Source organism: Halichoerus grypus, chromosome 2 (assembly GCF_964656455.1).
Source record: "Halichoerus grypus chromosome 2, mHalGry1.hap1.1, whole genome shotgun sequence".
Taxonomy (NCBI): Eukaryota; Metazoa; Chordata; class Mammalia; order Carnivora; family Phocidae; genus Halichoerus; species Halichoerus grypus.
In genome coordinates, this window is record NC_135713.1 from 64,185,746 (window position 1) to 64,198,625 (window position 12,880).

At 48.0% G+C, this 12,880-nt stretch overlaps 1 protein-coding gene across 6 annotated transcripts in view; it reads left to right on the forward strand.

The window, feature by feature from the left end:
- Positions 1-5,970, forward strand: part of ZNF346 (zinc finger protein 346) — a 69,509-nt gene extending 63,539 nt beyond the window's left edge. For 5 of the 6 annotated variants that reach the window (XM_036084907.2, XM_036084904.2, XM_036084906.2 and 2 more), the window contains one exon: positions 2,071-3,505. In XM_036084907.2, coding sequence (XP_035940800.1) covers positions 2,071-2,158 — 88 coding nt within the window. In that variant the 3' untranslated portion in view covers positions 2,159-3,505. Of the gene's footprint in view, positions 1-2,070 lie in introns of all 6 variants that reach the window. The other variant, XM_036084913.2, reaches the window with a different exon arrangement.
- The last annotated feature ends 6,910 nt before the right edge of the window (positions 5,971-12,880 follow it).

Here is a 12,880-nt window from a genome sequence, read left to right on the forward strand (position 1 = left end):
AATCAGTCATCTGTTCATATAAACCTTGAAAATGACTAACATTCTTTGAGCCCCTATTCTGTTACAGGGCATATGCCAAGTAAATTCTCTCAGGTAGGGCGCCTGGGTGGCTCAGTCGGTTAAGCGTCTGCCTTCGGCTCAGGTCATGATCCCAGGGTCCTGGGATCGAGTCCCACATCGGGCTCCCTGCTCTGTGGGGAGCCTGCTTCTCCCTCTCCTCCCCACTTGTGCTCTCTCTCTCACTATCTCTGTCTCTCTCTCTCTCAAATAAATAAAATCTAAAAAAAAAAAAAATTCTCTCAGGTAATCCTCACAACAGCCCTAGGAAGAAGGAATTATTACAGACAGAGGCAGCCACCATTCCAAGTGATAGTATGAGGCAGAGCCTATAATTCAAACTAAAGCTTGTCTGGCTCACAGCACACTCCTCCAAGGCTTCATGCTTACAAGGAGATTGTGGTACCATGCGATATGAGGAGGCTAGGGCCTAGCCAGGGGAGGGCTCACGTGGGTCTGTCCCTTCCTCTCAGAAGGGAACTGGGTAGTGTGGACAGTGTGCCACTATGTAACTTTCTGAGATGGGAATATCCCCATTTTATAGATGAGGAAACTGAGTTTCAGGCAAGCAAGTCTACTAAAATGATTTCTTTGACTTTGGTGGTAGGTTCCGTATTGCTCACAGAGCTGAATGAATTAAAGGTGGTGGAAACACAGAATATTAGAGTCAAAATGTCCTTGGTCCTCTCTGCCTGAAGTTTCCCCTCCCACATTGCAGCAGGTCTTCTTATTTATTTGTATATATATCTTAAATTGGGAGGACTCTTGAGGCTTCTTTTCGATATGAACTTGACACAAGCCCCTGCAACCCAGCGGGTGGGGCTCACTGCCATTTCAGCACACCCTCCTTGCAGCTTGACTGGTGGCAGTTTCAGTAGACTGCCTGGAACCAGCCAGAGCCCTACCCTGGGGCTACCCCGTCTTGAAAATGCTAGAGTTTACCATTTTCTTCCTACACTTTGAGCTATGGGACTTTGGGTGAGTCAGTAAACCTCTCTGAACCTCCAATTCCTTTTCTGTGATATTATAGATACAATTTGTTGAACACCTAATTTAATCTCATTTAATTTGCAATAGCAGCTCTGAATTAAAGACACACAAACCCCCCTTTTCCAACCCAAGGAAACCTTATGTCAGGTAGGTTAAGTGACTTGCCCAAGATTGCACAGTTACTTGGAGTTAGACCCAGCATTCAAATCTTTTGATTCCAAAGTGCATTCATTGTGCTCTGCCATTCCAAGTGGAGCTTGACATGAAAGTTAGAGATAATGTATGTGTAGTGTTAGTACCAAAAAGGGGAGCTATTAGAGGTAAGCTTTCATTCATTCAACAAATATTTATTGAGTACCTATTATGTGCCAGGCCCTGTTTGGGGCACTAGGGCTACAGTAGGAACCAAGACCACTAGTGTTCCCTGATCTTTTGGATCCCTATCTAGTGGTAGAAGCAGATCCTAAACAAATCCATAAACAAATAAGACAATATCAGGTGTTGCTAGATGCTCAGAGAGTGGGATGGAGAGTGACAAGAGAGCCACTTTTGACTCAGTGTGCGGGAGAAAATGATCAGTCTGTACTATCCAGGTCATATAGGGTCATATAGGGCCCTGTAGGCAGAATAAATGGCTTGATATAGTGGAGAGACATGGGCTGCCATCCTGAATCATCCACACTTTCAGAAAGCTTACGGGGCAGGGGGGATTTTTTAGAATAACTAGAAACAACAATAAAAAGCTTACTGGGGGCAGGTGACTTAAACTTTCTGAACTCTAGTTTCCTCATATATAAAATGGGGGTACTATCTGCCCCCTTGGAGAATTGCCATGAGGATGAAATAGGACGCTGGAAGCAAAGCATTGTGCATAGCGTGCGGTGGCCCTCAGTAAAGGAGAGCTGCCCTCCTTATTAGTCCAAGGCCCTGGAAGAGCTGTACTATCTTTAGAATAAACTACCTGGAGCATCAGCACAGCCGCCACAAACTGACCCTGTGCATTTATTCCTTCTCAAATTACAGGTCACCAAAAACAATGGCATCACCCCTGGGCCAGATTCCAGTGCAAAGGCAGACCATTCAGAAAGACTCAGCCACCTTGGAAGACTAGAGATGTTTCTGTCTGGCATCCCAGGTTGAACCAGCCATGAGCCAGCTTCCCGTGACCATGGTCAGCCCTTGGCTCCCTCTTCCTCGTTTCTTATACCTGGAGAACATGTAGGCCTAAGGCAGGAGTGGGCCACAGGTAGCCTCTGATTGGTCCAGGGAAATCCACCCCTGCTTTTCCCCTTTGGAGTGGGCCCTGTAGGTCAGGACAAGAGAAGGGGATGAATCCTGAGAGGACTTAGGGCCTCACAGGGTAGTAGTTTGGAGGATGGCCTTTCCCCTTCCCCAGCCTCTTTGGGCCGTATGTCGTGAGCCCCAGGCCTGTCTTTCCTCTGCAGGTCAGTTTTGAACCAGTCTCTGCAGCTAAAGAACTGAGCTCTCCCTGGGCTCTAGGCAGCTCCAGTGAAACCTGGCGCTTTCACACCAGACCTTGGCCTAGGTGGGAAAGGGTAGATGGAAATGGCTGCTCCATGGATGCTTTGAGCTAATATGACACTCCCCTTTTCGCCAAAAAGTACAGGCTTTCCCGAGCCTGCGACCAGATGCTGGCCAGTTAGACAGCTTTCTGCCCACTGTGCAGTTTCCTCCTGGAGCAGTGATACAGTCCTGGCAGAGCAGTGCTGTCCTTCCTGCCCCTTCTCCACAGTCCCTGAATGGTGCTAAGGATCTGCAGCAGCTGGGGAAAAGCTAGAGCTGGAGGAGGCCTCAGTACCCTGTGGGGTCATGGAAAGCTCCGGGGGGGGCTTTCCCCTCCTCTGTCGGAGAGGTGCTCTGACCCAGGCGCGTGTGGGCAAGTCCCCACATGCAAAGTCCTTTGATGGTTCTGTGCCATGAAGGCAGACCGCCTCGTGCCAGCCCAGCTCTGAGGTGCATTGCTGCTCCTGGCTCCCTAGCCCTCTCCTTCTCCTCAGGCAGCAGACCACCTGCCCAGGTTGCTGTGGTGCTAGCCCTCTCCCATCATCCACCAGGAGATTCCTGGGTACCGGGGAACAGGATAGGACCCCCAGGGAAAGAAAAGAGAACTGGTACAGGTTTCTGCAATGAGGAAAAAGATGTTTCCCAGACCCCAACCTTCGATTTCTCCAACTCTGCTGTGTTTTATAGCCGAGGACTTCACTGGGAGTGGTTTTTTCCTTGTAGCTTTCAAGCAGGAATTCCAAGGAGTGTCACCATCATAGGCCCCTCTTCATTGAGTCAGAGAAGCCCCTAGCTGCTCTCATGGCCCCGTCCCCCGATTGCCTGTCCCTTTGCCTGTGAAATGCCTTTACGTATTGTGTATGGGTGTGTGTGCGTGTGCTTATGCTCTGTCTCTTGGTCACTGAAGCATCTAAATAAAGAATTTCTCCCATGAGCCAGACTGCAACTTAACAGACCTGGGATTTGGTGCCAGATTGCCGTTGGATCTAATATGTGTGTCTTGACCGCTTACCCTCACCCCTCTCAGACTCCCAGGGCTCTAAATACTGATCTTAAGAGGTGGCACAGAGATAAACATCTAAATTGCTTAGCAACCTTGTTGAAGCCTTCCCAGGTGCCCTAAACTTAATACCACCTCATCCACTCATCTACTTCCCCCTGTCACTGAGGGCTTTATGGAGGTCTTTAGGGGGGTTAAGCTGAGAATCTACGTTGTTTGAGAGGATCATTCTGGCTGTTCGGTGGAGAAGAGATGCAGGGGAGCAGGACAGGAGACAGACGGGGAAGCCAAAATGGAGGCTGTGTCCAATATGGCTCTCTCCAGGCTAATCCCTTCAGGGCTGAGATCTAGCCTCTTTCATCTCTACTTCTCTAATGTGGAGTGGTGTGTCATGAAGTGTTTGTTGAATGAATGAGGGTGTATAAGGAAAGATGGCCTTTCCCTACACAGCTCTTACTCGGCACTAGGTTTGTTCCATCAACTTATAGGCCTAGAGATTCTTGCAGGAAGCTTTTCTATGACCCAGAAATGAGCTAAGGAAGGAGTGAGTGTGATGGCCTCAGGAGCCCTTTGTCCAATGTTTGTCTCAGACAGCCAGATCTGAGAAGGGTACCCAGGCAGCCTCAGCCCCCATTCTTCACTCAGCAAACTGTTCTTGGCACCTGCGGTTGACAAGCTGGGAAGGGCCCTATGTGGCCCCCATGGTGGGTTCTCAGCTCTCAGCATTCAAAGCCCAGGACTGTCCCAGCAGTTTCCCTGGAGTCCTTCTTACCTTATCCAGGGTGTCAGAATCAGCCTCATCTATCAGGCAAGGAAATGAAGGGCAGAAGGGTGGGTGGGCTGCCAGATCATAAGCCCTTGGCCCATAAGACCTCTTAGTCTGGATTCAGGAGTCTCTGCTAGCCGTGTGCCCAGCCCTGTTGGCAAGAGGGCACAGGGATGAACATTTTCTTGCCATTGGGGAGCTCACACACTATAAAGATCATTATGGCAATGGTCAGAGGATCATAAAGGGTGCATTGAGAATGCCCAGATGTGGGCACTAACTCACCTAAGGGTATGAAAAAGCTGGAGAAGTTGGGAAACTTGCATTTGATCTGCATAACAGCCTTTTGAACTAGGTAATGATATTCCATTTTATAAAAAAGACTCAAAGAGGTATAGTATTTTGCCCAAGGTCCTGCCACTAAGAAGCAACAAAATGGAGAGTGGAATCCAGTTCTCTAGATTGCTAGTCTGGAACCCTTTCCAAGCAAGGACCAGAATCCTTCCCACAGGACCCCTGGGCCTGTGCCACCCACCTTCTGGCAGGACTATGGTTTTACAGGGCAAGCAACCATAAAATAGATTGGACAAGGCTCAGTGGTTATTTTGTATTCCAAGCCCCCCCATACTTCTCATAATTTTACCCAAGATTTCCAGTGTATTAGACTCCAGTTATAACTGTAATAAACTGAAATCAAAATGATTAGCTAAAAAGGAAAATTTATTGATTAACCAAATGAAAAATTTCGGTACAGGGATGGCTAGATCCAGGTTCTGACACAGTGTCTTCAGGAAGAATTTAATCTCACTCCGCTTTCCTCTGTGTGGCCTCTTTCTCAGGCGGACTCTCCAGAAGGTAGCAAGATGGCCACTGGCAGCTCCAGGCTTGTATCCTGATAGATAGGCAACTACAGTACAGAAAAAACATCTTTTCTTACTAGTTCCAAGAAAAAATTCTGGATTGATTCATTAGCCAGCTTGGCCCTGTTCCAATTCCTAAACCAATCACTGCGACTAGGGGAAATGGTGCCCTGATTTGGGGCCTGGGAAAGAATGAGCTCCACCTGAAACACATTGACTGGAAGAGAAAAGAAGAAAGTGTGGGGCTCCTTCCAGACTAAGGGAGAAGAGTGGATGGGGGTGGGCAAAAATAACTGCTTTAAGCCGTACCCAGAAATTGTCTTTATTTGAAATACCACTTTTTCCCTAACTTCTGAGCTACATTTCGTAATGTGCTCTAATTTTTCAAGTACAGTTTGATAATCCTTACATATGTGTGCACATCTGGGCAGTCACCCTCCAGATCAAGATACAGAACATTGCCAGCTCCCCCGAAGTTTCCCTTGTTCCCCTTCCTAGTTATTATCTCCCAGAAGTAAACACTGTTTTGACCTCTATCACCATAGATTAGTTTTGCTTGCTCTTGAATTTTGTAAAAATGGAATCACATCCTCTTTTGCTTAATATTATGTCTGTGAGATTCATCCATGTTTTTGTGTGTGTCAGAAGTTCATTTTTTTCATGCTGTGTAGTAGTAGTCCATTATATGAATACACCACAGTTTAGCCATTCTGTTGATGGACAATTGGGTTATTTCCATTTTGAACTATTATAAATAAAGCTCTTATGAAAAATTTTGTATGTGTCATTTGGTGTGCATGTGCACACATAAACCCAGGAGTAGAATTGCTGCATGATAGGATAGGTGTGTGTTTAGCTTGTCTAGATACTACCGTATGGTTTTCCACTGTGGTTCTACCAACTTACCAACTTGATAGCACTTGGTATTGTCAGTCTTTCTAATATTGGACATTGTTGTGGCACGTGGGAATTTGAACCCAAGGGTTCATATTGACTTCACATCAGGGCCCCTCTTACTATGAGCATCCCTGGGATCAGATTTGAATTTCCCTAGCCTGGAATGGTCTCTCATGTCAGTGCCCAGGACCCACAATACCCAATCCAACAGGTAAACATCAGAGGGAGCTCGTGCCCGTGACTCTGGTGGCTAAGAAAGGTCTCATGGAGGGAGAGGTGTCAGCCCTGAAGAGGCGGTCTAGTGTAGCAGCAAAAACTCAGGCTGGAGTCAGGCAGCCGGGTTCAGGGGTTCAGATCGTAGCTCTGCAGGGCTGTGTGATCTTGGCGAGCTGCCCTGTACCTACTCCTGAAACATTAGTATCTACCTTAGAGGGTTGTTTGGGGAATTAAAAGACTAGATGCATATGAAACAATTACAGTACCTGACATATGATAGATACTATGTAAATGAGGACTATGTAAATGTTCCTTATATTATTGGCCTGAAGTAAGCCCTGGGTCTCCCTGGGGATGTGAGGCCAGAAGGACATGGCATCTGGCACAGAGTCCTGTATTAAGTGTCAATGATTTATGAAATGCCAGAAACCTAACTCAATCTGATGGGGGGGGGGGGGGGGACATGCTGGCCAGAGGTGGCTCTTCCCTGGCCTCCAGCCAGAAGTCACCTTTCACTGCTAAGGAGCCTCAGCTTAGCCCAGGCATCTCAGGGGCACCTCAGGTTCTGCAGCCAATGACATCTGAGGAGAAGACAATGGAATCATGCATGTAAAGCTCTTAACCCAGAGCTGGATGAAAAGCAAGTTGGGATGTAATAACCACTCAGTGCAGACACACAGCTATGTATGTAGCCATATAGCAGCCATGAAGCATGTCATGGAGGACACTGGTCTGGGATTCAGTGTCCCTGGGTGTTGGTCTGAGCCCTGCCACCAACTTCATGTGACCTGAAGCCTTGCTATCTTCTGTCAGGTTGAAGTTGTAAGAAGTCACAGTTTGAGCCCAAGTCCTGAAGAGGTGGTGATGGATGGGCAGTTAGGGGTTCTCCCAAGGAGGTAACAAAGAAAGCCCTTCCCTCACAGCAGCCCCTACCAGATGAGCTGTTCCCATCCCTAACCAGACCTTCCTTCTGTTCAGCTGTGTCACATAGAGTAGGCAAAACAATTTTTCCCTTGGCCATCTCTCCACCTAAAAACCTCACCTACTCTGCCCTGTGCCAAGCCCACGTTACAGAGAGGGCAGGCATGTCCCTGTTCTGGCACTCCGAGGCTCACCGTCCTCCACAAATCCTGCTTCATCTGTCCAGGGGCTCCAAAACTCAGAAGAAACCTTAGACGGTTCTGTAAATGCGTCAATGCTACAGCGCAATGACCCTGGTGGCCACTAGGTGGAGAACGTGCCTTTTTTTTTTTTTTTTTTTTTTTTTCTTGCTGGACAAAGCAGATCAGTCCCAGGGCCTTACTATTTGAAGACTGAAGAGAATAAGATGATTTTTCCTAAGCTCCTGTATTTGATATTTCATTTAGCCCTCAAGAACTTGAAAAGGTTCGATTTTACAGTGGAAACTCAGAGGCAAAATCTTGGAGAGTTTACACAACCAAGAAGTAGACATGGAGGGATCTGACTGCCATGTTTCCAAGTCTTTGTTAGCACACCTGCTATTTCTACTTCCAAAGGTCCCCTTGCTCTTCCCTCAGGACGCTTCCTTCCAGAGGACACTGTTTGAAGGCTGTAATTTAGTCACCTGCCTGGGAGGACACCTGATGGCCACCCTACTCATTAGCTTTTCTTATACTCTTTCCCCGTGGGGAATATCTCTCTTCCATTCTTCCACCTGTAGTCCTATAGTCCTGAGAGACTGACCCCACTCCCTGGCAATCAGAATAAGTCTGGGGCTGTTAGTAGCCATCTTTGCCAACGCATAAAGACCATCTGCATGAAAATTAAATCATCACAGAGGAAAAGAGCTGAGAGTTGAGAAGTGACTGATTTCTGGTGAGCACCTGGATCCAATCAGGCCTGAAACCAGTACTCTCAGGACTTTTTAGTTATAAGTCAATACTCTTTTTTCCTGAAGGCAATTTAAGGTGGGTTTCTATCACGACCAGGAGTACTGTCTAATACAAGTTCCAGCTTCCCTGTCAACCCAGTGACCCTAAGAGGATCATCAACCCCCAAGGCTGAGTTGGCTGTCCTTCTGTGCTCTCTGATGATGCCCTGTGCCCCCTCTAGCATTGCCCTTAATATACTATGTCAATTCCCTGTCTCCTCTTTTAGACTAGAAACTCTTTGAGGACAATAACTGGGTCTTATCATAGTGGGTCTCTGGTGCCCGGCAGAGGACGGTGATTGCTTTAAAAACTGCTTAGCGATTGAGTCAATTCATGGATAAGGTAAAAGTCGGTGTGGGCTGGTAGGGACTATTGCTAGGATTTCACAGAAAGACTTCTTGAAGGAGCTGAGCTTCCGGTGGTTATCAAGGTCAAAGGACCCAGTTGGGAGGAGAGTAAGTGCAAGGACCTAGAAGAGAGGGGCTGTGGAGTACAGTTGATTGTTTTGGTAATGGCCTCTCGTGAGGCCATTTGCTTCCCTGCATCTGTGTGCTTTTGTGATGTGGATTTGTCACTCAGGCCACCGAGATGGGGAACCTGAGCTGGCCTCGAGACTCGCTCTGATCAGAGGATGCAGTAAGGTGACACTGTGCTACTTCCAAGGCTAGAACGTAAACCTTGCAGCTTCCACTCCTGCCACTATAAAAGGAATCCTGGGCTAGACCAAGTGGAGATGGGAGCCCGTGTGGAGAGAGGCCAACAGCCAGCTCCAGCATGTAAAGGAGGCTATCCTAGACGATCCAGCACCGCACATTCTGCATAAGCAACCTCAGAAGAGACCAGCAGGAAAACTGCCAAGCTGAGCCCACCTAATCCACAGAATTGTTTTTTTTTTTTTTTTTAGATTTTATTTATTTATTTGACAGAGACACAGCAAGAGAGGGAACACAAGCAGGGGGAGAGGGAGAGGGAGAAGCAGGCTTCCTGCTGAGCAGGGAGCCCGATGTGGGGCTCGATCCCAGGACCCTGGGACTATGACCTGAGCCGAAGGCAGACGCCTAACCGCTGAGCCACCCAGGCGCCCCAACACAGAATTGTTTTAAATCACCATGTGCAGGAATGGTTTATTGTGCAGAAAGTCTTCCAGAATCACCAAGTATAGTAACCATACCTTGTTGGGGCCTCCTGGTATCTATTTGCCTTTCTTCTTCCTTGAGGAACCCCATGCTCAGCTGATGTGATCTGCGTGGAGATGACCTCCACCCTCCTGGCTTCTGCTAGAACAATTGGGAAAGAGTTGCTCAATGGGAAGGTTTTGAGCCCAGAGCCGTTGATAGCCTTCTTTGTCACCTCTTGGGAAGCACCTGCCAGAGAATGGAGCCATAGGGAAGAAAGCAAAAGAGAGAATGAGTCTTGGTCGGGCTGTTCCTTAAGCCTGATCCACCCCTGGACTTTAAAATTACATAAGCCAATACATTCATTATTTTGCTTAAGCCCATTTGAGTTGGGATATCTGTTACTTGCACCTGAATGAAAATATTGAGAGTCAGGAAGTCTGATAGAAGCTGAGCAGTGTGTGGCTGAGGGCTGTTAGGGTAAGACAGAGGTCCCTAGAGAGTGTGGGAAGAGGAATTTATTTTTCCTCAGCCCCTACTATATGCCAGAACCCTGGAATGAGACACAATTTCATGTCCTAGAAGACCTCATTCAATTGTGATAAAATGCCAATGTAGCCAGAGCATGTAATAGGAGGACTGAGCCTAGGCATGGGGTGGCGGGGGGAGGCAGAGCAGGGAAGGTCTCTCTGAGGAAGTGACACGCAAGCTGAGACTTGAAGGATGAATAGGAATTAGCCCGTGGGTAAGCAGGAAGAGGTGGGGAGAGGATGTTCCAGGTAGAGGGAAAAGCATGTGCCAAGGTCCTGAGGGAAGATGATGCTTATCACCTTGAAACAGGGAGAGTCTGTCACCAGATAAGGAAAGAGACTGGCAGGACCCAGGTCCCTCAGGGTGTATCAAGATTTTCAGCTGAAAGCAAAAGAAACAAACTCCAGCTAGTTTAAGTTCAGCCACCCAGGCGTCCCTGAGCCACCCAGGCATCCCTAAATGTTTGTTATTTAAAGCCATTAAGTTTGGGGACACCCGGGTGGCTCAGTCGTTAAGCATCTGCCTTCGGCTCGGGTCATGGTCCCAGGGTCCTGGGATTGAGCCCCGCATCGGGCTCCTTGCTCGGCGGGAAGCCTGCCTCTCCCTCTCCCACTCCCCCTGCTTGTGTTCCCTCTCTCGCTGTGTCTCTCTCTGTCAAATAAATAAATAAAATCTTTAAAAATAAATAAATAAATAAAGCCATTAAGTTTGGGGGTAATTTGTTATGTAGCAGTAGGTAACTAATACAGGTCTTTATTCTAAAAGCAACAGGAAGGGGTGCCTGGGTGGCTCAGTCGGTTAAGCATCTGCCTTCGGCTCAGGTCACAATCCCAGGGTCCTGGGACCGAGCCCTGCATCGGGCTCCCTGCTCATTGGGGAGCCTGCTTCTCCCTCTGCCTGCCACTCCCCCTGCTTGTGCTCTGCCTCTCTGTCTCTCTGTCTCTCTCTCAAATAAATGAATAAAATCTTTAAAAATAAAAAAAATAAAAGCAACAGGAAGCTGTTGAAAGGTTTTAAAGAAATAGGGCAATGACATGATGAATTCACTGACGTGTAAACAGGTGAATACTATGGCCTGAGAGCCAACAGAGGATAGTGGAGACACAAAGGAGGGAGGAGTCATTTCTACTGGGAGGACATTTATTAGGGGCCTTTTATTTATAAAGAGTTAAAAAAAAAAAGACAAATTAGCTTAAGAAAAAAAATTTGGCTCACATTAATGAAATGTTCAAAGTAGTAATTTCTGCCTTGAGGCATGGCTAAATCCAGGCATGCTCTGTCTCTTGGCCCTCTTGTTTCCTGTGTTGGCCTCATTCATAAGCAGGCCCTCTCAAGCAGCGCTAGGCTTCCATATTCATGCCTCAGTAACCTCTGAGAGTGTTAGTTTCCCATTAGTTCCAATAAAAGACCCAGACTGGCTCTCATTAGCCCTGCTTGGGTCACATGCTCATCCCTGACCCAATAATAATAGCCTGGGGGATGGAATATTCTCATCAGCCAAGTCCTGGGGCACATGCCCACCACAGGAACAGGGAGAAGTTGGCTCCCCCCAAATCCCAGTGGACTGGGAGTAGGGGAAGGCCAGGACCTCAAAGAAAATGGAAGAGCTCTTTTCAGAGAGAGGAAAAGTGTTCAGATGTCCTGTTCAAGGTGGTCAGGAAGGTTCTCAGAGAAGAGGGAACACTTAAGAGGAGTCCAGAAAGCTGAACGGCAGTCGTCTGGTGTGATGGCTGGAGGGAAGGGAAGAGGGGAGGCAGGACGAAGGAAGGACACACCCAGCAGTAAGAACAGCAAGTACAAAGGCACTAAGGCACGTTCAAGAGAGCTAGCCGGGAGCTCAGGGCAGCGGGCACACAGAACAGAGAGGGGACGTGGGGCAGGACAGCGCAGCAGAGACCAGTCTCCAAGGGCCCCCAGTGCCAGGCTGAGGAGCCGGGGATGCCAGTGGGAGGGAGGGAGGGAGAGAGTAGTTAAAGCTGAGGAGTGAGTTGGTTAAATCTGTGTTTTATTTTTATTTTATTTTATTTATTTATTTATTTTAATATTTTATATATTTATTTGAGAGAGAGAGAGACAGAGGTAGCGAGAGAGAGCATGAGTGGGGAGGAGAGGGAGAAGCAGGCTCTCTGCTGAACAGGGAGCCCGAGGTGGGACTCGATTGCAGGACCCCGGGATCACGACCTGCGCCAAAGGCAGACGCTTCACCGACTGTGCCACCCAGGTGCCCCTAAATCGGTGTTTTAAGGAAGTCATTTTGGTGGGGCCCCTGGCTGGCTCAGTCAGTGGAGCATGCAAATCTTGATCTCGGAGGAGTCGTGAGTTTGAGTCCCACATTGGGGGTAGAGTTTACTTAAAAAATAATAATAATGAAGAAGTCCTTTTGGCACTGAAGAGAAGATTGATGATACAGAGACTCTGAGGTGCCTGCCCGTTGTTCAGTCACCCCTTCTTTCTAGCAGACCTTCCTGACCTCCATCGCAGTTAGGGGTGGCAGTGTATCACAGTCTCACCAAAGAGATAAAATCAGAAGTTGCTGAATAGAGATTCGACTCTTTGTGGCTTCTTTCTTCCTCCTGCCTGAGCACAAATGTGATGGCAGGAGCTGAAGCCACCATCTTGCAACCAGTAGGGGAAAGTGTAGAGAACTAAAGGGACCTCAACCCTGATTTCAGACCCACCTTCACCCATGTCCAGACTTGGGAGACCTGGGACTAATGAGGGATGAATTAACATGTTTCGTTAAAGCCCTTGCCATTTAGGTTTTCTGTTTTTTTTGTGCCCAGACAAAATCCTATATGGTCCAGGTGGGCATGAGGCAAGGTAGAGGCGGGTGAGGGCCCCTCTGAGGCTTCTTTCCTGATGCAGACTACCAGCCCTATAACCTTTCCTGCCCAGCTTCTGCCACCTCACAGCTGTCCTGGCCCCCTCTCTCCTCCAAAAATATATGCATGCCAAGCCCCAGTAGGTGTGAGGTTTGTAGGCCCAAGTCTAGAGAGAGCTGAGTCTGGCAAACCCTGAAAGTCTCCCAAGAC